Genomic DNA, 22,699 nt, shown 5'->3' with positions numbered 1-22,699 from the left:
CAGAGCATGAAGAGCCACATTAAAATACAGCTTTTCTAGTGAAATAAAGTAATCATAATAAGGACAGGGAAAGGCATATTCAACCACTTAAGCAGTAACCATTTCCACAAGACTAGACAGAATTATACCACTTTTCTAAAGCCATCACCTCTCGCATAGATTATGAGTTTGTTTCAAATCTGTTCCAGGCCTGATCTTCGGCCCACTTATCCTTTGGGAAGGCCCACACTTGAAGGTCTGACTCCTAGCCTGGCCCCAACCATTCCAGGGTCTTATCCACATGCTGTGTCAAGTCCGGCTGACTTCAGAGGCTGCGCTCCATGTGTGGTTACACACATGGCTGAAAAGTTTACAAATGCTGGGCCTTTATTAGAAACCTACATGCACCTAAGCTTTTTTTTTTTTTCAAGACCTTAGAAAGGCTTCAGCGGGGAAGAAATGTGGAAACTGCAACTTACCAAGCAATTCCTCTGAAAACCTGTGTGAGATCTTTGAAAGGATAATTATTCCTACCTTGGAATCCACCTTAGCTAGCTAGTACAACCCTCTGTATACAGCAGACACTCAGTAAAGTTCTAAGAACTTGAATTAAAATGGGAGGAACATGAAGAACAAAAAGCATTCTAGATAGAAGAAGCAGGATGAGTACAGACACCAGGGAGAGCAGGCACAGATGTTCCAGAAAAAGTAGTCTGGTGTGTGAGTGGGAGGGGGAGACTATGCTGAAAAGTTGTTGGGGGCCAGATCACAGAAAGCTTTCACTGTCATGCCAAAAAGTTAGGAGTTTATTATGTAGGAAAAGGGAGTGACAGTGATTAGGGTTGTGCAAGAGCACTGAAGATGCTTTAGAAGGGGGCTGGCCAGAAGCACTATTAAATAAGCTGTTGTGACAGAGAAGAAGGGAAACAGCATCGGAAATGGAGAAGCGCCATCAGAGAGCTAAGGCGCCGCTCAAGCAGAACCCACAAAAGTTAGTGGATATGGGGAGAGGAGACTTGAAGAAAATATGAAAGTTTCAAGGTTTATTAAATCTGACAACAGTAAAGTCTATCAACACACAAAGGAAATGAGCGATCCGGGAAGATATGAATCTGTTAGCACAAGTATGAGCATTTAAGCTGAAAGAAATCTCAGCCTGCATCTGAAAATATAAGAATGGGATCCAGACTCAAAAACCAAAGTCACAGCTGCCCAGCTCAACCCTGATAATGGGTGAGATCATAGAGGAAAGAAGCTACTATTGGTAGTTATAAAATATGAGAAATTCTTTTTGTTCTGCCCTAGAGAAAACTATATGAATGTGAATGTTTCTTCTTCCTGATAACAAAACTGTCTGACTGATAGTTCTCTTTTCCCCCGACCACCAGAGTGCTTATATGTGTTCAATTCTACAATTATGCTAATCTTTGTATCTGGAAATTTTCTCTTCTCCATTTCTTGGTCTTACCTTAGTTACTTGTTTTACTTGGCCCTGCCTCTTCACTTCTATTTTATTTTATTGCTTTATTTTATATGCCCAATACCTCCATAAATATTTGTTGCAAAAAACAAAACAAGTAAATGAATGAATGAATATGGTTTGTAGGAAGCCACCTCAAATCCTCTGTGGAAAAAAACAGGATTTAAAATGTAAATTTAATTTAAACTTAATTTAAAACTTAAATCAAAAAACAGTTTTATTTGCAGGGATGATAGCTAACTTCTTATGAATTACAGAAATGTTTCTCTCCGATTAAGAAAACCTGCAAGATATTAAATGTCTGTGTTTTAAAAGACAAATTAAAGTATAATTAATTTCATTATAAAACAATTTAGGCACACAAAAGATTCTTGCTCTGAAATAAAACTTCTAACAACAGAATAAAAAATTTTTCCTCAAGCAAAAATTAGAAACTTTTGTCAAGGGGCATCTGGATGGCTCAGTCGGTTAAGCGTCTGACTCTTAATTTCAGCACAGGTCATGCTCTTAGGGTAAGGAGACTGAGTCTTATGTGGGTTTTATACTCAGCATAGAGTCTGCTAAAGATTCTTTCTCTCCCTGTCCCCCTTCTCCTCCCCCTGCTCATGCATGTGCTCTAAATGAATAAATAAATTAAATATTTTTGAAAAACTTTCAGCAAGCAAAATCTAACAAAGCATCTCTAATATAATAATGCAAAGCATTAAGAAAACACTATTAGCTAATGTTCAATTTATATGCTTTTTTTTTTTTTTTTTTTTAAAGAAAGAGGCAGGGAGGTGGGGGGTAGTGGGTTAGAGAAGGAGAGAGAAAATCTTAAGCAGTCTTCACTCCCAGCTCAGAGCCCAATGCGGGGCTCAATCTCATGACCTGGGATCGTGACCTGAGCGAAAATCAAGAGTTGGACACAACTGACTGCACACACCCCTATATACCATTTTTTAAAGAAAGAAGCTACTGAAAAAAACAAGTCACACAAGGACAATTCAACAGTCAATGTTGTACCCCGCTCCAAAGAGAGGTGTTTGCTGTGTGTGTGTGTGTGTGTGTGTGTGTGTGTGTGTAAAATTTAGATATATAATTTAGATATATTATATACATAAGTTATATAAAATATATATATACACACAGTATCTAAATTATAATCTCTCTGTGCTTGTCTTGGTTCTACCTAATAGAAAAGGCCCCTTTCTAAGCTCAGAGACCTCCACTTAATACACTATGATTCCACAAGTCCTGTACATTCTATAGACCACTGATAGTTTGTCCTCCATTCTGGAAAGCCTTAGTGTAAGCTCTGTTATCTCCTTTTAACCACAAGACCAGTTACCAGGCTCTTGTCCTCTTCACTCGCACAGCTCCTTAATGTTCAGGTAGTCGAACACCTTCGTGGAAAATACGCAGGGTAGATCTGAATTTTACATACTTCCCTTCTGCACCAAATGTATCGCTACATTCACCCTCCCACCAGTCTAAACCAAGAAGTATATACGAGTCATTCTGGAGAAATACTACCTTTTAGAAAAACAACCTTCAGTTATAGTCTTCACAATTTGTCCTAAGTGTTGTGCCAAAAAATGCAGCATTTTAAACAGAGCAGGTGTCTTTGCAATCCTTGCAGTGGAGATGATCACTTAGGCATGTTTTGCCACTATTTTTTAAAGTATCATTTACTGAGGAGTTGATGCACTAGACATTTAAAAACCTCTGTTTAGACTTTGTAAAAGGAATTGAGATAATGTATATTAGTTCTGTTCTGCAGACAAGGAAACAAAGACAGAAAGCCATGTAAGTACAAAGGCCCTTGGCTTTTTGTGCTTACAACACTGTCTCTGGATAATTCTTCTGTGTTCAAAAAGCTCACCGGTTCAACAGGGTTCTGGGCATCCCCAGTTTTTCAAGATATATTCAGTGAACACCTTCTACCCATGGGCTTAGTGAAGGCTTCTAAGAAAGAGGTGACAGCTGTGTCTTGAAAGGTAAGTAGACTCAAGCAGAAAGTTAGTCATTAATAGAGAGCTGAATATCAAGTGTATGGATCTGAGTATGCTGGAGCCTATAAGACATCAGGATGGTTGGATATGAGAGTCTGAAGCTCACACAGAGTTTAAAATATATTAATGACTAGTTGTTAGTATTTCATTGACATTTAAAACTTTATGATTATATAGCAAAAACTACAAAACATCATTGAAAGAAGTTAAAGAAGACCTAAATAGATGGAAAGGCATCCTCTACTCATGAAATTCTGGAGAAATGTCTATTCAGATCCTTTGCTCATTTTTAAATTGGGAAATTTGTGTTTTTATTGTTGAGTTATAAGAGTTCTTTATATATTCTGGACACTATTCCTTTACTAAGGCATGCTTTGCAAACGCTTTCTCCCATTCTCTGGATCATCTTTTCATGTTCTTACTAGTGTCCTTTGAAGCACAAAAGTTTTCAATTTTAATGAATCCCAATTTATCTAATTTTCTTTTTGTTGTTTGTACTTTTGGTATCATAGCTAAGAAACCACTGTTAAATTTAAAGTCACCAAGATTTACACTGTGTTTTCTTCTTAGTTATTCCGTTTAGGTCTTTGATCCATTTTGAGTTAGTTGTGTATAAGGTTTGAGGTAGGGGTCCAAATTCTTTTGCATGTGGATATCCTATTGTCTTAGTACCACTCGCTGAAAGGTCATTCTTTCCCCCATTGAATTGTCTTGGCACTCTTGTCAAAAATCAGTTGACCATCGGAGTGCCTGGGTGGTTCATTCGGTTAAGTGTCCAACTCTTGATTTTTGGCTCAAGGCATGATCTCAGGGTCTTGAGATTGAGCCCTGCATCAGATTCTGTGCGGTCATGGAACCTGCTTAAGACTCTCATTCTCTCTCTCTTGCTCTCTCTCTGCCCTTTCCCCTCCCTCCACCCCTGGCTCATATGTACACTCTCTCTCTTAAAAAGCAAAAACAAAAACAAGAACCTGACCATAAATGTAATAGTTTTTTTTTTTTATTTTGCTTTGTTTGGTGGGGGAGGGGAACAGAGGGAAGTAAAGTCACAAGGTAAAAACCTGTAAAGTCATTTTTTATCCTTCTCTTCCCTTACCTAATCCATCAGCAAGTCATGATGACTCTACCTCCAAAATTCATGTAGAATCTACCCTTCTCTCCATTTCCACTGCCACCTCCTAATCAAAGCTATCATCATCACCCACCTAGGCAACTGCAAAAGCTTACTAACCCATCTGTCTGATGTTAATTTGCCTGCCTTCAGACCATTCAGCTATCCTCACAGCATCTACCAATAATGGGAATAAAATGTGAGCCACATAAATCACTCTGAATTTTCTAGTAACAACATTATTTAAAAAAAAAAAAGAAACAAGTAAATTTAACAGTCCATTTTAATTTAGTCCAGTCTCTCCAAAATATAATTATTTCAATATATAATCAATATAAAAAATTAATGAGACAATTACATTCTTTTGTTCATACCAAGGCTTTGAAATTTGGTGTGTATTTTATATTTATACATCTCTACTCAGAAGCTTAATTTTCATCAGAAAGACCTGATCTATATTTAATGTTATAAATGTATAGTTGAAAAAGTATCAACATACTTAAAAGTTTTCCAATAACTGAATCAATTCTGCTTTTAAATTCAGGTTAAAAATTACATAAAGTTGAAAATTCAGTTTCTCAGGAGTGTTAGCCACTTAGGGGTGTGACTATAATTTTTTTAATATTTTATTTATTATTTATTTGTCAGAGAGAGAAAGAATGAGCAGGGGCAGCAGCAGACAGAGGAAGAAGCAGGCTCCCCACTGAGCAAGGAGCCCAATGCAGGACTCAATCCCAGGACCCCAAGATCAGGACCCAAGCCCAAGGCAGGCACTTAACTAACAGCTACCCAGGTGTCCCTGGGACTACAATCTTAAACAGCACTTACCTAGAGTAATCTTGTTTAGATATAAATCAGATTATGTCACTGTCCTGATAAAAATCCTTCCTTCAGTTGCTTACCATTGTACTCCAGGCAAAATGTAAACTATTTTTTTACACCAACAAAGTATACCTAAACTCTCTTCTGCTACTTTTCCTTCCCATACTTCCCCCTAGCCCAACTTACCTTAAATTCCTTCAACACCAAGAGCTCTTTGACACCGTAGAGACTTAACACATACTGTTCCTTCCGCATGGAATGCTTTTTTGTAGCTCTTCCATACCTGATTCCTTTTCCTTCAGCTGAATTATCACCTGATCAGACAGTATTCCTTGATCAACCTATAAATAATGTCCCTCTCTGTCATGCTCTAGGACTGTGTCATGATCATTTCTGTCATGGGATCCATACTGAGTTATAATTATACACTTTTGATTTGCTTGTCATTGATTTTTCACTATATCACACCTTCTTCCATGACGGGGGTGTATGTTCACTTATTAATGCCTTTCTGCTACCTAAGACAGTGCCTGGCACACAGAGATTTTAATAAGCAACATCACATGCTCCAGATAATCAGTATGAGAGGCTGAAACGTCTCTATTGTATTTGTTGGCTCATTCACTCAATATTTATTCAGAAGTTACTATGTGCCAAATGTGAACCAGGCTCTGCCCTCAAGAAGTTCATAATTTAATGATAGAAGTAGATAAAATAAGTCAATACAATGTAGTAAGTATAACATTAGAAAACTACTCACAGTTATGATGCCTAGAAGAGGGACAAGTAATGGGAAAGATGAGAAAGTAGAAGGTAGCTGAGGTATCCAAGAGAAGAAGAGGGAGGAAACTTGAGTTGCAGAAATGAGGAGCTGGCCTGGTGAAGGAGCGCGTGGTTCCTTATAAAGGGACTCATGTGAAATAGGCAAAGAAAAGTGAAACAGCAGGTGAATGTGCGCAGGGCATGAAAGGCAGCTGCATCCAAGCATAACAGCTAACCTGGAGAGGCGGGGTCGTGCAGGACCTTTAATGTCATGCCAAGAAGCTTGGATTTTATGCTGTCGGCATTAGGAGCTGAATAGTTTTCACCAAGATAGTGACATCATTTTATTTTAATTCCATATCTAATCATGCTATGGCTGTGTGGAAGCTAGGTTGGAGGGTTACAGATGGTGAAAGCATGAAGTCCATTGCTATGGTCCAGAAGATGAACGATGCCAACTTGAACTCAGTGGTTGTAGGAATTAAGCATAGGTGATCAATTTTAGAAATACTTAGTAAAATAAGCTGTTTAAGAATCATCAGTGACCTTGGCAAGGGCAGTTTCAGTGTCCTGATGGGAATGGAAGACACATTTCATTCCTTATCCACAGCTGCAGAAATCGCAGGAATTGTGGAAGTGGTAATTACGAGCTCCCAAATCTGGTTGCTTATTAGGAGCACCAGGAGAACTTCTGAAAAATACAGATTATGCTGGGTTAACTCCACACCCACTGAATCAGTCACCATGAGTCAGGCCCGGGAACATTTATTTTGACAAGTCCCCTTTACTAAATCTTACACAAAAATCCATATATTTGCCTTGGGAGATGCTGGGATGAACCAGTCTCTCAAGTATATTTAAACCTTGTAATTCAAATCTATTTGACTCCCAGGTTCAGACACCAAGAGTTCAGAAAGTAAAGGTTGTAAAGACCAGGAAGGAGCTAAGCCAACAGCAGAAGAGGGCAGAGGTTAAATGGAAGAACCCTAAATAGATTTACAGCATTAAGAAAATGGCTAGAGAAGTAGAGATGAGAGACGGGACAACTAAAACACTAAGGCACCTGGGCTAAGAACATGAGTATATCAAGCTAAGAGCATCAGTTCATCAAACACAGTGAATTCTATCTCATAAGTATAGAATATAAATCTCTAGAGATGCCTGGCTGGCTCGGTCGGTAGAGCGTGCAACTCTTAATCGTGGGGTTGTGAGTTTAAGCCCCACATTGGATGTCGAGATTACTTAAAAATAAAGTCTTAAATACACACATCTTACTAAAAGCTGTGATCTTTGACTCCCAGTCCTAACCCATCTGAAGTCGGGTCAACAATTTAATTAGTGAAAACTCAATAAAAATTAAGTACCTAAAACCAAACTGTACAAGATGCTGTGGGGAATACCAATAAGGAGTTTGCGGTCTGCCTCGGGGACCAAAACCCTATGTAAATCAGTCAGAAACCTCGAAGTGCCAAACAACATGGAACCTACCCTAAAGTCATCAAGAGGTCAGAGAAGGCTGCAATCTGGCCTCTGACCTCTGACCTCTGCCTCTGCCTCTGGCCCTATCTCAACTGATCAAATTCTTCCTCTCCAATGCTCATTTCAAACCCTAGCTCTTTCATGAAATCTTTCCTGGACTGTCCAAAGAGATGTGACATTTTCTTTTAAAGATCTAGAACACTCTGTAACTCTAAAGGCCCCCAAATTCTGTCTGAACTTCCGTTCCCAGTAACAAACACAGAACTGTTGCCACATGATAGACGCTGTCATATTTTCCCTGTATTAACTAATATAATCCCCACAGCTACTCTATGAGATAGGTTCTACTATGACCTCACTGTACGGATGAGGCAGCCTAGGCACCAAGAGGGTCAGTGATTTCTGACGGTAAGAGAAGTGTGTAAGCGGGAAGGCTGGGATGTGAATGCAGGCGGCCCGGCCCCAGAGACAGCATGTTCCTGAGCTCAACACTTCACGGGTTCTGGAGCGCACTCTACATGAGTCTACACTAGAGCCTGTTGAGCGCGAATACTTCTTAACCACCTTTTCATCCTGAAGAAAGCAAACATCTGTCGACGGCCGGAATTCCTTTCGGTCACAAAAGATCGTGCTCTGCCCAGCCATGCTCGTTCCTGTGTAATCAGAAATGACCACTTTATAACAGAAAAGACGAGAAAAGTGAGAAGAAAACACATTGCAGAAGAGCGGAAAACGAAAGCTACATAGGTAAGATGTTTTGAAAATCACATAGAGACCTGAGAAGCCGGGTGGTAACTGCACGTTCCTGGGGACAGTGACCTGAAAGCTGCGGGTTGGAAAATTCATCTGAGAGCCGCAATATTAGCATGGAATGGATGAGAGAGAAACGGAGGAAATGGGGAGCACAATGCTGTCAGAGTTCTCCAGATGCAGTGGAGGACGTGGACTAGAATGTTCTGAATAAGAAAATTCCAATCTGTATTAGATTTAGGAAGAGGATTTTAGAAATGAAAAAGAAGACTAAATGAGATTTTTTCGGTGAGTTTTTAGGCTAGTACACCACTGGAAAAAAGGTGGATTGTTAAAGCAGATTTTAAAATCAAGCTGTTATTCCATTTTTTTAAAGATGTTATTTATTTATTTGACACAGAGAGAGAGCACAAGCAGGGGGAACAGCAGGCAGAGAGAGAAAAAGGCTCCCCACCGATCAAAGAGCCCAATGTGGTGCTGGTTCCCAGGACCCTGGGATCATGACTTGAGCCGAAGGCAGATGCTCAATGGACTGAGCCACCCAGGTGCCTCCAAGCTGTTTTCCACCTTTTTTTCCCCAAAGAATACAATTTATCACTATACAATTTTATTCAGAGCTGCTTCATGGAACTAGACATTCTGTGAGGGATTCCAGTTTTTTAACATCCACAACTATTTTCTGAAGGCCTGGAAAGGCTGGACCCAGGGAGGTCTTAACCCGTTTATATGTCTGACACTTTTTATCTACTTAGAAATAGTCTATAGAAAACACACTTTTTTTTTTTTTTAAGCCAGTTTGCTCTCTGACACCCAGCAATCCAAATCATAGACTTTAAGTTATAAAGAAACTTCAAAGGCCTTTTGCTCAATCTGCCTCCCATCTACACCTTGCCAAGGAACCAGTCAAGTCTTTCATCCCTGGCCTCTACCCTTCTGGTGATGGAAAACTTGCTGCTTCACAGGAAACTGATTCCATTTCTTAACTCTTCTGTTGAGCACTCTCCCTTACATTCAGCTTAAACCTGTCTGCCTGTAACTGTCACCCACTTGTCCTGTGTCTTCCAGGGACATTCAGTCGATCTAATCCCTCTCCAATTAACAGCTCCTCAAATATTTGGAGACAACATCATGACACCATCAACTACTTTCTAACAAATGCATCACATAAGAATCATTAGCCTGGGGACGCCACGGTGGCTCAGTCGGTTCAGTGTCTGCCTTTGGCTCAGGTCATGATGGAGTCCTGCACTGGGTTCCCTGCTTGGTGGGGTGTCTGCTTTTCCCTCTGCCTGCTGTTCCCCCGGCTTGTGCTCTCTCACTCACTCACTTGCTCTCTCTCTGATAAATAAATGAATAAAATTTTTTAAAAATTGTTATCTTGATTATCCTCATAATAATAGCACAGTGCATATCAAGACTTGTATCCTACTGGGTCACCAAGTTCTCTGAAGGAGCTGTTCAATACAAAGAGCCTCACAGAGTTTCTGGCATATAGTAAACTCTCCAAATATGACCGTAAATGACTCAGTGAATGAGTAAATCCATCCGCAAATAGAATTTTCAAGCATATTCTTTCTCGACTGTTTTATCATCTACCAACAACCAAGCAAGTTTATTAAATTCTCTCTTCCGCAAAAATCAAATAAACGTCATATGAAGAAAATATTAACCCAGAAATAATCTGGCAGGTATTCAGGTAAATGGAACATCTTAACAAGTAAAAACCATGATGGGGAAGACAAGTTTTATCCTATATCCTTTTGAAAGGTCTAAGTTTTTAACATATGTACCTATTCTTTTTTTTTTTATTAAAACATAGTTAATTTAGCAAAATAAAAATAATAAAATTATCTCCATTTTAGGTCACCTAGTGGAATACTATGGTATAGTGGGAATTGTGCCTTCTGTAAAAAAAGATCTGTCCTACCACCCAAGTATAGAATCATCAAATAAATGAGTAGAAATAACATCAGATCTAATCTAGTGCAGAGGCATTCAACAACTTTGAGAACAACTGTAGTAAGAAATAAATTTCATATTGCAGCATGATATACACATGCAAGTATATAACTAACACAAAAGTTTCCCAATTATGTATAGTATTTACCATTACTACTCGGGATATACTCTGATATCTTTTAAAAGCTGCCACAACCCATTAAACTGATATCATGTCCTGCTAATAAGTCATACCCACGGTTTGAAAAACACAGACCTAGTCCAACACTCATTTATTGAAGAAGAAGGTACAATTCAGCTTGGGTAAGTGCTGTGCCCGGAATCGCACTGCTCATTCATACAGTGTTAAATGAAAATGAGAGATGAAATGTAGCTCCTGACTTCATGGAAACTGCAAAGAGTTGGGCAGACAGACAAGGCAACCAACTATGCAGTAAGATCCTTGTTTAGGAAGGTTTTGAACAAGGACCTGAGGAGGGGCCTCTAAATCAGACAGGAAAAGCTGAGGAAGACCAGCAAGGTGATGGTTATACTGGGCTAACCCCAGCTCTCAGTGCTTTCCCCCACGGTGCCTCAGCTTACCTAAGGCAATCCTTTAAGAAACATCCATCTCAAACTAAATAACTCACGAATACTCCTAATTCCCTCCGCAGTTAAGATTTCCTCTGTTTTTCTTCTTGTCTCCCTACAATATAGCAGACCCTCACACCCAAACTAAGCAAGACTTCCTCTTTCCCACTCCCGCCCTTGTTCTTGAAGCGAAGAGACTCATATCCCTTCTACCATTTCCCTTCACCAACAACTTCTGGGGAAAAAATCCCTGAGGAAACTATAATATTCATCATAGATCAATGAAATGAAGTATCCCCCCCCCCCATAGTTTCAGATGTTTTTTGTTAGGACTAAGTAAAGAGATCTTGTAAAGTTTCTTAAATTGAATTGAGTATTCAGAAAACTTTCAGTCTAGATAAAAGACTTAGACTAGTAGCCATTAAATGGGTTCTAGCACCAATTCCGGTGTGAGGAGGGGCGGTTCCAAAACCAACAAACCAATAAGCAATGCTCTGGACACTAGCTAGGTGTCATACAATTCAATCAATTCTGATGCCATACCCAGAGGTAGTATCAGATTCCAAAGGTTGAGGGCTCAGTGCCACAAGGTTGTACCCCAACACCTCAAATGCCAATCTGAATCTCCTTGGGCTCAATTCATTTGCTAGAGTGGCCCATAGGACTTAGAGAAACATTTAACTTATTAAATTACCAGTGTATCATAAAAAGATATAACTCATGAATAACCAGATGGAAGATATGCATAGAGCAAGGTATGGGGAAAGGGCGAGGTGCTTCCATGCCCTCTCCAGGTGATACAGACTCCCTAAATGTTCATGTGTTCATCAACTCAGGAGCTCTCCGGACCCAGTCCTTTGGGGTTTTATGGAGGCTTCATTGCATAGCCATGACTAATTAAATCATTGGCTATTGGCAACTGATGCAACCTCAACCCTGTCTCTTCTCCCAGGAAACTGGGGGAGAGGGCTAAAAATTCCAACCCTCTAATCACGGGGTTAGCTCCACCGACAAGCCGCCCCCATCCTTAGGTGGTTTCCAAGTCACCTCATTAACATAACAAAAAGACACCTTTCTTATTCTCAACACAGGAAATTCCAAGGGTTTTGCAAGCTGTAAGACAGGAACCCTGGATGCAGGCCAAAAAATTTGAGAAGTATATTTTGGTCATATGAAATAAAATCTTAAAAAAGGATGGAGGCGCCTGGGTTGCTCAGTTGGTTGAGCATCTGACTCTTGATTTTGGCTCAGGTCACGATCTCAGGGTTCTGAGATGGATGAAACTCCACACTGGGCTCCACACTCAGCACAAAGTCTGCTTGTCCCTCTCCCTCTGCTCCTTCCTCATCCCCGCCCCCACTCAAATAAATAAATAAATAAAAATCTTAAAATTAAAAAAAGAAACATATTTTGGTCATATGAATGATCAAATAGATATTTTTCTTATAAATCATATTATCACTGCCATCATTCACTGAATGCATATTATGGGTCATACACTATACATTATCAGACTTAGAACTCACATGCACATAAAAAAATCAAGTCTGTATTTCCTATGCCTATATTGCAGATGAGGAAATTAAATCCCAGGGAGGTTCAGGGCCTTGCCGAGGAACACGCTACTAACAAAAGTCAGAGGTGGGACTGAAACCTTCAGTGATCAAAGCCTACACTCTATTACCAGGATATGATGAGTCCTTTCAAATATTGGCTTTTTGAGATTGAAGAAAAGAAATACCATAAATAAGATTAGTCACCCATCAAATTACTAATTAAATGGATTGTCTTTTCAATTCCAAGCCACCGAAACAAGACAATGAGGTCCTACCCACTTCTAATAGGTATGTATGTGTTACTCTTGGGTATATCATGACCTTGAAGCAGTGGGAAATGAAAATGAGACACTGTCACGAAAGAGCGCTGAGGCACCCAGTTTAAATTCTAGAAATAGAGGACTTTCAGCAGGAATGTCAGAGAAAAACAAGATCTAAATCTGTCCTGTATCATTCATATAATCCATGGATTAAATACATCCTCCTTTTCCTCAACAACTATCTTGCCTTTCTAATCAATTAACATTAAGGATATAACACAATATTAAAGCTGATTGAAATTAATTATTAAAATAATTCCTACGATATCGATGGGCCTCACTCTAAGAATACAAACAAAAAAGTAAAATATGAAGCAGGCAAAACTGAAGGGTGAGGATTTGCTACCCAACACTTTTATTTTACCAAAAAGTTCACAATTTCTTTTTTTTTTAAGATTTTATTTATTTATTTGACAGACAGAGATCACAAGTAGGCAGAGAGGCAGGCAGAGAGAGAGAGGGGGAAGCAGGCTCCCCGCTGAGCAGAGTCCAATGCGGGACTCAATTCCAGGACCCTGAGATCACGACCTGAGCTGAAGGCAGAGGCTTTAACTCACTGAGCCACCCAGGTGCCCCAAGTTCACCACTTCTTAAAATAGCAAACTTTCCAGATTTATATTATTTACTTATCCTCAACTTCAACTTTTCAGAAGCTTTCCTTGGTTTAAGCAAGGTCTATCAGTGACCATCCCGGGCACAACTTTCTAGATACACCCACCTGGTGGGAAAAAATTAATCATGGGTGAAAACATCCACTATTTCATTTAGTCTCTCCCTGGGCCTGTTTCCTGAAAGTCACAAATACAGTAACGCATACTGTCTCAGCCAAATTACCTGCTCTAAGCCTAACCCTGACAAAAATCCTCCTCCCTGTTTCCTTCCTCTATTGTATATGGGGGTGGGGGGGGCAGGAGCACGCAACATCACTGCTGGTTCGCTATCAGGTCAAGTAATGGAGGGAAAATCGCAGAGTAAAGACTGGTCCAGTGGAAAGTAATGGAAAGAGGAGGGGCAGCGTGAGGATAAGAGGGAGGCACTGAAACAGTAAGAGGAGGAAAAGAAGATGATGACCTGAACGGAGCTCCCAGCTCTGAACACCAAGTTCCAAACTCAGCTCTGATTCTGTTTTCGACCTTGGGCAAATCTTTTGGTTTCTCTGTATCCTAATGTAGCTCCAGGAAGTCAGCAAAGAAATGAAGACCGAAGAAAGCTTCTCACAGAACCTAGTGAAATGCCCGTCCTTGCTACCGATAAAAAGCGAAGCTGAGCTACCTCTGACAAAACAGAAACAAAAGCACCAACGTGGTATTAATAAACCCTCTAATTTGTCAGAATAGTGTTTACCTCAAGAAATGCAAATGAGCAAATGAGTGCCAACCGCATTCCTTTGCCTCCCCCACTTCTGAACAATCTCGACAGATTCCACTCTCAGGTTTGCCTGAGACATTGTTCAGGCAACATGTTCAGGTTTGCACATTTTCCCTGACATTTTGTCTTCAATTTATTTCACCACTTTAACTAACTGCCTTACTCTTTAAAAAACAAAAACAAACTAACAAACAAAAACCCTCCTCTCCCTTTGGCCTTACCCCCCTGGGGGTCCTTACAGAGCCACTGGCCCAATCCATCCACTCGTGCTTCGCCCTTACTGCACCCAGTCATCTACTTAATCTCTCCAAACTCTTCTCCCTCCTACTCCCGCCTCGGGCCGTCTCCAGTGCACAGTGTCTCCCTGTGATAGAGCGACAGTCTAAACTCACTGCTGTGCTGTGCAGTCAGACCCCGAGACACGGGTAACCAGCTCCCCACTTCGACACCGATACTTTAGGACCTGCAGCCTTGAGTTGAAATGACACCGGCTGCCCAAGGACACTGGAAACTCCCATATTGTCTACTTTACTCCTTTATCCCAATTCAATTTCAGAATTGTGGATTTTCAAGGTTTTTTTTTTTTCTTTTTTATAAAAATAAATTGATACAGTATAAATTATTTTGTCCCAGTTTGCGTTATACCCAACTGCATTTATTTTACAAAATGACTTGAAGGTTGAGATCTCATACCTTACGTTGTCAGTTCTCTTTTTATACATACCGCAGTTTCTGGGCATTCACACTTCCTGCTGTGGCCTCACCCAGTGTAGTCAGGGCTCCAGAAACACATGTTCATTGACTTGACTTGCTCCTATTTCTCAAGAGTACCAACAGGAGTCCTATCCAAGGTTAAATCTCAGCTTGGCCACCTACTAGCCATGTGACCGTCCACAAATGACTCGTCTCTAACCCTGAGTTTCTTCGCCTATCAACATGGGGATGTGAAAACGGACCAAGTAAAGAAAGCATGGAAAGTATACTAACGGTGTCGTTGCTAGTAACTCAGGAAGGCTAAACAGACACAGGCCTCCTTCTTGCTTCCACTTTATAAAAATGTGTTCAGTATTATATAATCCACCGGGATTTTTAAGTGAATGCTAAGGGGCACCTGGGTGGCTCAGTGTTAAGCACCCCACTTTTGATTTCAGCTCAGGTCACAGACTCAAGGTAGTGGTATTCTTTCTTTCCATTTGCCCCCCCCACACCAAAATGTCTTTAATTAATTAATTAATAAATTAACACTGAAAGTCTGAGAAATTACAAAGCAGACTTAGAGCCAGACAAAACTTTGGCCATACAGAAAGATTGGATTATTCTATATAGTACATTAGTTCAGGGCTCTCTTGACTTGGTTCTGGTGAGAGAGAAAAAAAAATCATTTATTTCTTTCAGCTGCTTGTAGTATCCTCAATATCAAATAAATTATAGTAATAAAAAAATAATTCCATTAGTTCTAACAAAAGGTACTACTACCTAAGACAAACACCTAATATAATAAATGTATGTTCCACGGGTAGATAACCCAATAGCCTAAACGCTAGCATAATAGCATAGCTAACTATTAAGTTTCCATTCCTCGAAAGTTCTGGATGACTGCCTATCCAAATTCAATCTTAAAGAAGTTAATCGACTTCATTTTTTGATATCTGTCAATCAAAAGTAAATTTCACAACAGAGATATCCTATCCAGTCCAATTTACCTAGTTATATTGCTTCTCAGATACTATTAATAAAAAAGAATTAAGTTGACTTTGGCACTTAAAACCTACCAATTATAAATCTGTGATAACATTAAGTATATTATGTATGTTAATTCAGCAAAAATATCTTTGTAATTTCAGGTTTTAGCAATTCATTGTTGGATGAAGAAAGTTCATGTGTCTGATTTTTTATTTAAAGAGACTCTTGGGAGGGGCATCTAGGTGGCTCAGTGGGTTGGACCTCTGCCTTCTGCTGGGGTCATGATCTCAGGGTCCTGAAAGAGAGTCCCGTGGAGGGCTCTCTGCTCACCAGGGAGCCTGCTTCCCCCCTCTGTCTCTGCCTGCTGCTCCGCCTGCTTGTGATCTCTCTCTCTCTCTCTCTGTGAAATAAATAAAACCTTTAAAAATAATAATAAAATTTAAAAATTTTTTTAAAAATGGACTCTGGGGAACCATGAGCGCAATTTTCAAAAATTATCACACCTTATTTGTTAGCACTCATTTACCTAATAACTTTAACACCTAGAACCCATTTGTTGAAAAATATTCACTAATTCAGATGCTTTGATATTTAAAAAAATACTTTCCCTCAATACGATCCTATTTCTGAATTAAGAAGTCTTACTAATATGAATGTTTCTGTGCCTAATCTCATTTGCAATAGAGAACTCTTCCCTCCTCAATTTTTAACTACTTTCCTGAAATCAGTCAAAGAACTTAAGAATAGTGTCTATTGGGGCACCTGGTGGCTCAGTGGGTTAAAGCTTCTGCCTTCAGCTCAGGTCATGATCCCAGGGTCCTGGGATTGAGCCCTGAATCAGGCTCTCTGCTCGGTGGGGAGCCTGCTTCCTTTCCTCTTTCTGTTTGCTCTCTGCCTACTTGTGATCTCTGTCTGTCAAATAAATAAATAAAATCTTTAAGAAAAAAAAAAAAAAGAAAGAAAGAAATGTGCTCCCTCAACATAGTCACTTTAAAAAGAGCCTTTTTTTAATCATTAATCACAAAACCTATGCTACTTGTACAAAAATCAAGTCTATTTAACATTCAGACTAGAATAAAATGATGTGGAATTTCTCTGCCTATATAATTAGCATTGAAGAACTAATTTTTTTTAAGATTTTATTTATTTATTTGACAGGCAGAGATCACAAGTAGGCAGAGAGTCAGGCAGAGAGAGAGGAGGAAGCAGGCTCCCCGGTGAACAGAGAGCCCGATGTGGGGCTCCATCCCATGACCATGGGATCATGACCTGAGCAGAAGGCAGAGGCTTAACCCAATGAGACACCCAGGTGCCCCGAAGAACTAATTTTTTTAATTTAATTTTTTTTCAGTGTTCCAAAATTCATTGTTTATGCACCATATCCAGTGCTCCATGCAATACGTGCCCTCCATAATATCCACCACCAGGCTCACCCAACCTACCCCCACCCCACCGCCAAAACCCTCAGTTTGTTTCTCAGAATCCACAGTCTCTCATGTTTCGTCTCTCCCTCTGATTTCCCCCAACTCCCTTCTCCTTTCCATCTCCCAATGTCCTCCGTGTTATTCCTTACATTCCAGAAGTAAGTGAAACCATATGATGATTGACTCTCTCTGCTTTACTTATTTCACTCAGGATAATCTCCAGTCCCGTCCATGTTGATACAAAAGTAGGGTATTCATCCTTTCTGATGGAAGCATAATACTCCATTGTATATATGGACCACATCTTCCTTATCCATTCATCCGTTGAAGGGCATCTTGGTTCTTTCCACAGTTTGGCGACTGTGGCCAGTGCTGCGATGAACATTGGGGTACAGATGGCCCTTCTTTTCCCTACATCTGTATCTTTGGGGTAAATATCCAGTAGTGCAATTGCAGGATCATAGGGTAGCTCTATTTTTAATTTCTTAAGGAATCGCCACAGTGTTTTCCAAAGTGCTACACCAATCTGCATTCCCACAAATAGTGTAAGAGGAAAACTAATGTTTTTAACAAGTATATCATCATAAAACATTTACACATTAGCAACTAGTACAGTTTTCATTTAATACCTCCATAAGCAAGTTATATGTGCTCTAAACACATACTTAAATAAACAACCCAATTACATGCTACAGCTCCCTTCAAGAATGTCTAATATAGTAAAGAAGAGTACTTATCCTTTAACTAATATTGCTTCTGCCCAAGGGGTTGCCTCAAATCTTCTGTGAAATGGGGCAAGGTAGACATAAATAAATATGAATAAGAGTATTAATGTGGCAGCTTCTTGTTCACTGAGGTGGTGATTGATCAAACAAAGAAGCTAAAAGTATTTATCAGAGGTTCGGTAAATCTAAGTATGGCGGGAACAACATGGTACAAGTGTTTTAGGGTACAGGTATGGAACCTAGACACCCCATGCTTGGATCTATCCTAGTTCTAGTGGTCTTATCTCAAATTAGATCAGCCATGAGCAAGTTACTCAAACTCTCTAAATCTCGAATTTCTTCTTCCATAAAATGAAACTCATAAGAGTACCTTCCTTTGTGAGGCTTTAAGAGTATTAAATGAGATTACCCACGTATAACCTCTTAGCATAGCAAGCTCTCAATAAATGTTAACCACTATCATCATCATCTCACTGCACTGTTAAAAAAAAAACTTGGATATGAAAGTAGTTGAGTAAATTCAGTTCTTCCACACACAAACCAGACAAATGGGCAGAACCCCAGTCCAGATGATGAACCCCTCTATTCACTCCATGGGTTTCAGCTTCTACTCATTCAACCTTACGCTGCCTCTCACTGCCAGTCTATACCTCATCTGAACAACCAAAAGAACAATCTGGTTCCTCATACTATATTACATTAATATGTAAATTCATCACTTCAGAAAGAAAATCACAAACAAGCAGTTCATTCATGACTCATTTTATCTATAACAATCTCAAACTTGTCACCCCAAAATTGGATTTTACAGCTACAGTTAAATGAAGTAAACACATTCACAACCATTCATTCAGTGGTATCAGGAAAAAAAAAATCAATATAAACTATCTGAGAAAAGAAAATAGCCTATTAAATATGGATTGTTAAATATTGAGGAAAATGCATCATTATTTTGAAGAGAACAAGCTTAAATGAGAGCAAACACAAGCAACGACCCCTTGTTTTATGACTACATTCAGTAACTGCACAGACGCCAGAGTCTTAAAATGAAAAAACAGCTCCATGTAAAAGAAGAAAGTTTCATCCTTAAAGGAAAGGGCCTTATCTTTACTGCAAAATTTCTGGATAACAAAAAGATAAAAGGTTACAGTGGAATAGGAGTAGTTTTTTTTCTGCCTAGGACCAATCTCCTTTCAAAATTGAGAACTCCTTTTTCCCTAAGGTTGGTTTATAATTAGAAATTAGATTCCTCAATAATTCAATGACTGAAACCTTTATTAAAGTCAAATGACCTTTTTAATTAATTTTTTTCTAATATATAAGCTCTGCTAGGCAAGTGTCATGTCTACAGATAATAAAGCCTTTATATATTTATTAAATGAGAATTTCCCTCTATATTCATCCTTTGATTTGATATTTTAACACTAATTAATTATTGGTAAAACCTTTTAAGTATAACAAAGTATTAATGTGTTTTGCTAAATGCTCTGATTTGTATAATGCTTATAATATCTGTATTATTCATTTTATCATGAAAAATATTTAAGCCAAAATAATTTACTCTTCTATTCTCTTTTTTTGAAATTGTCATTTTAAAAGACTATAGCTAGTGAGGGGAAATGTATGCAATTTTATTATAGTACTAAGAAGTGTGTCAGGACAGAATTAAGATACATGCCTAAAACTGACATTAGGTTCAAAAGCTCTTGACACAAACAATGCATTTATAATACAGGCCCACCCAAGTAAATATATTAAGGATGCATAAAAATATGGTAATCGCATTTGAATTACTCACTATTTTAATCTTTAAGTATTTGTTTTAAAAACAAAAGTAGTTAAATGACGATTAAGGTACCATGCTAAATGTCCTGGAGTTTGAAAATTCAAAAATCCATTGTCCTCGAACCTCACTTTCCCTATGGAGGCCACTTTAAACTTAGTGAATGTCATTGCCAATAAATCCAAAAACAATAAACCCCTGAGTATCTGACTGCCCTGGGTCTATGTTTGACATCCCACTCACCCATCACTCCACCATTGGTCTAAGATGACGTATGCAAAACGCTTTACCCTCACTTTGTAAAACCAAAGTGAAGTGATGAAGACACTTAGGCAGAGACTGCAGCCAATGGTCAGCAATTTTACTTTTTTATTAGGATTCGAAGCTTCGCAGCTCCTACAAGGGGGGAAGGAAGAGCACCGCGGGCAGACAGGGCACCCGCGGAGGGGAACAGGCGCTTCGCAGCAGACGCTGGGCGACGCGGGGGTCCGGCATTCCGCACGCCACCGAACACAGACGGACAGACAGAAAAAGGGACAGGCACGTTCTGGACGTCAGCCCACCTCACCAGCCCGGAAGCCGCGCGCGGACCGCCGTGCCGTCCCCGCTCCGGCCGCGGTCGCGCGGCTGCCGGCCCCCCGGTTGGCCGCGGAGGCACCGCGGCCCGGAACGCTCCCCGGGCCCTTCTGGGCTAGTGTCTGCCCTCCCGGGCGAGGCCGTTGAGGTGACTCAGTCCCTCGCGAAGCGCCCGCGGGAGCGATGCTGACTCCCGCCTCGGAAATCAAGCCTCTCGCTCTTTCTGGGTCGAGGGCGGCGCCGGCATCCGGACTCAGCGCCGGGTCTCGAAGACCCGCCGGACCGAGCCGCGCGCCGGGACCACAGCGCGGGGGGAGGGGCGCGGGGAGCGCGCGGGGGGACGCGGGTCGGCTCCGAGGCGGGCGGGGATGACACGGCATCCGGGCGGCGCGAGGGCGCGCTCGCCCGCTCGGTCGGCGGCCAGAAGCCCGGGAGGGAGTAGGTGCGGCCGCGGACGCCGCCGCTGTCCGCGACGCTCGGGGAGAGCGCGGGGCAGCGCGGCCCGGGAAGCTCCGCACCACAAACGGCTCCTTTCTCCGCGCGCCGCGCCTCCCCGGCCGGGGGCAGGGACGGCGGTCTGCACAGCGGCCAGCGCAGCGGGGCCGACAGCCGCGGCGGCGAGGGCAGCAGCTCCCCGGGGGCGGGGGGCGAGCCCAGGGGCTGGCGGAGAGCCGCGGGGAGGCGGACGGGAAAAGGAGGGGTGCGGCGCCGGGAGAGCGGGCGAGACGGGGACCGGGGCGCCCCCGGGCGCGCGACGCATCCCGGCTGCCCGAGGCGGGCGCGGCGGGCGGGGGGAGCGGCTCGCGCGCGGACCCCTCCCCCGGCTCCCCGGCCGGAGGACGCGGAGGAAATGGCTTTGTATCGCAGGATGAAAGACAGACAGCAGGGCCGGCCGCCGCGGGGGGGACGGAGGATGCCCGGAGCCGGGACGACCCCGCCCGCCCCACGGACGCCGCCGCTCGGCCCTCGTTCCGCCCGCGCCGCGGCTCGGCGCTCGGGCTCCCGCCGCCCCGAGCGGGGTCGCCGGCCCCGCCCCCCGCGCCCCGCGCCCCGCGCGCTCACCTGCCCACGAAGTTCTCGAGCACCGAGCTCTTGCCCGCGCTCTGGCCGCCCACCACGGCGATCTGCGGCAGCTCCAGCAGGCAGCTCTGCCCCAGCGCCGAGAAGGCGTCCTGCAGCCGGTTCACCAGCGGGATCAGCTCCTCCATCTCCCGGTTCCCCATCCTGCCAGCGCCGCCGGCCGCACGCCGGCTCCCGCTCTCCTCTGCGACCTGGCGGGGGAGCTGGGGCCGCGCCGCGCGAGCCGCCCCTGCCGCGCCGGGTGCTGCCAGCGGGTTCCAGCGCCGACGTCGGACCCCGCCGCGCGCCCGCCGCTCGGCTCTGACAGCTCACGGCCCGCAGCGCGCCTGCGCGGGCGGGAGGGGCGTGGCCTGGCGGCTCGGCCGCCCCATCCGCGCCCCGCCCGGCGGCGATTCGGCGGGAGGCTCCGGGCCGGACCCTGCGGTCGCGCGCTCACGCACTGCCTCCCAGCTGCGGCCAGATGCACGACCTGCGTCTCTGGACCCCGAGCTCGGAGGCGCGGGTACCGCCCTCGGTCGGGGGATCGGCATCGGCTACGAAGCCCTGCGGATAACCGCTCAGCCCTGTCAGCGGCGGTAGCCCCAGCACCCCTGTCGCCGCCAGAGTCACTTCCCAAGAGCAAGTCCCGTGCGCGCACGCCCCACTTCAGAGCCCCGCTCCCCTCAGAGCGGCGGCCTTCAGCGCGGGAGCCCTCGCCTCCGACGTCCACTTCGGGACCTCAGCGGTCGGACCCCGCCGGATCGCTCGACCTCAGCGACCCCACCTCCCAGCCCGACCTAGCGGAAACGTCAGCCCGTCGTGCCCGCCGCCGCGCTCCCTCTCTGCGGCCCCCCGCGACTCCTCCGGCCTCTCTCCCGCCCGTCCGCCCCGGGGGCTACCGGAGAGCGAGCGCTCTGCACGCGTTCGGCCCAACCCAGCGCACGGACACGTGCCTGCGCCGCCGACGGAGACACAAAGACGAGCGGCTGTGCTCGCTCGGCCTCCTCAGACTCCTCAGAGGGCTCCTCTTCACGAGTGAACACACGTGCTCTCCGGGACCGAACTCAGGGCCCTTTTCCTGTCTCGCACCTCAGACTCCAGCTGAGCCTTCTGCCTTGGCTTTCATTCCGCGTACTGTCCGGCGGCCGCAGGAATCGGAACGCTGGCCCACCTCCCTCCCTTTTACCACAGACTGAAGTCCCGCTGGTCCTGGACCTCACTACCCGAATGTCCCACAAGGACCTCCGACGTGACTGACTCAAAACTGAACTCATCTCTTCTAATCTCAGCACTTAATGC

At 43.1% G+C, this 22,699-nt stretch overlaps 1 protein-coding gene across 7 annotated transcripts in view; it reads right to left on the bottom strand.

Moving 5' to 3' along the window:
* Positions 1-21,728, bottom strand: part of DNM3 (dynamin 3) — a 536,286-nt gene extending 514,558 nt beyond the window's left edge. For all 7 annotated transcript variants that reach the window (XM_082702687.1, XM_082702691.1, XM_082702685.1 and 4 more), the window contains exon 1: positions 21,404-21,728. In XM_082702687.1, coding sequence (XP_082558813.1) covers positions 21,404-21,564 — 161 coding nt within the window. In that variant the 5' untranslated portion in view covers positions 21,565-21,728. The remainder of the gene's footprint in view (positions 1-21,403) is intronic.
* Positions 21,729-22,699: the final 971 nt, after the last annotated feature.

Source organism: Mustela nivalis (assembly GCF_964662115.1).
Source record: "Mustela nivalis genome assembly, chromosome: 16".
In the NCBI taxonomy this organism is placed as follows: Eukaryota; Metazoa; Chordata; class Mammalia; order Carnivora; family Mustelidae; genus Mustela; species Mustela nivalis.
Note: the sequence above shows the minus strand (reverse complement) of the source record. Positions and strands in the feature narration are given on the sequence as shown.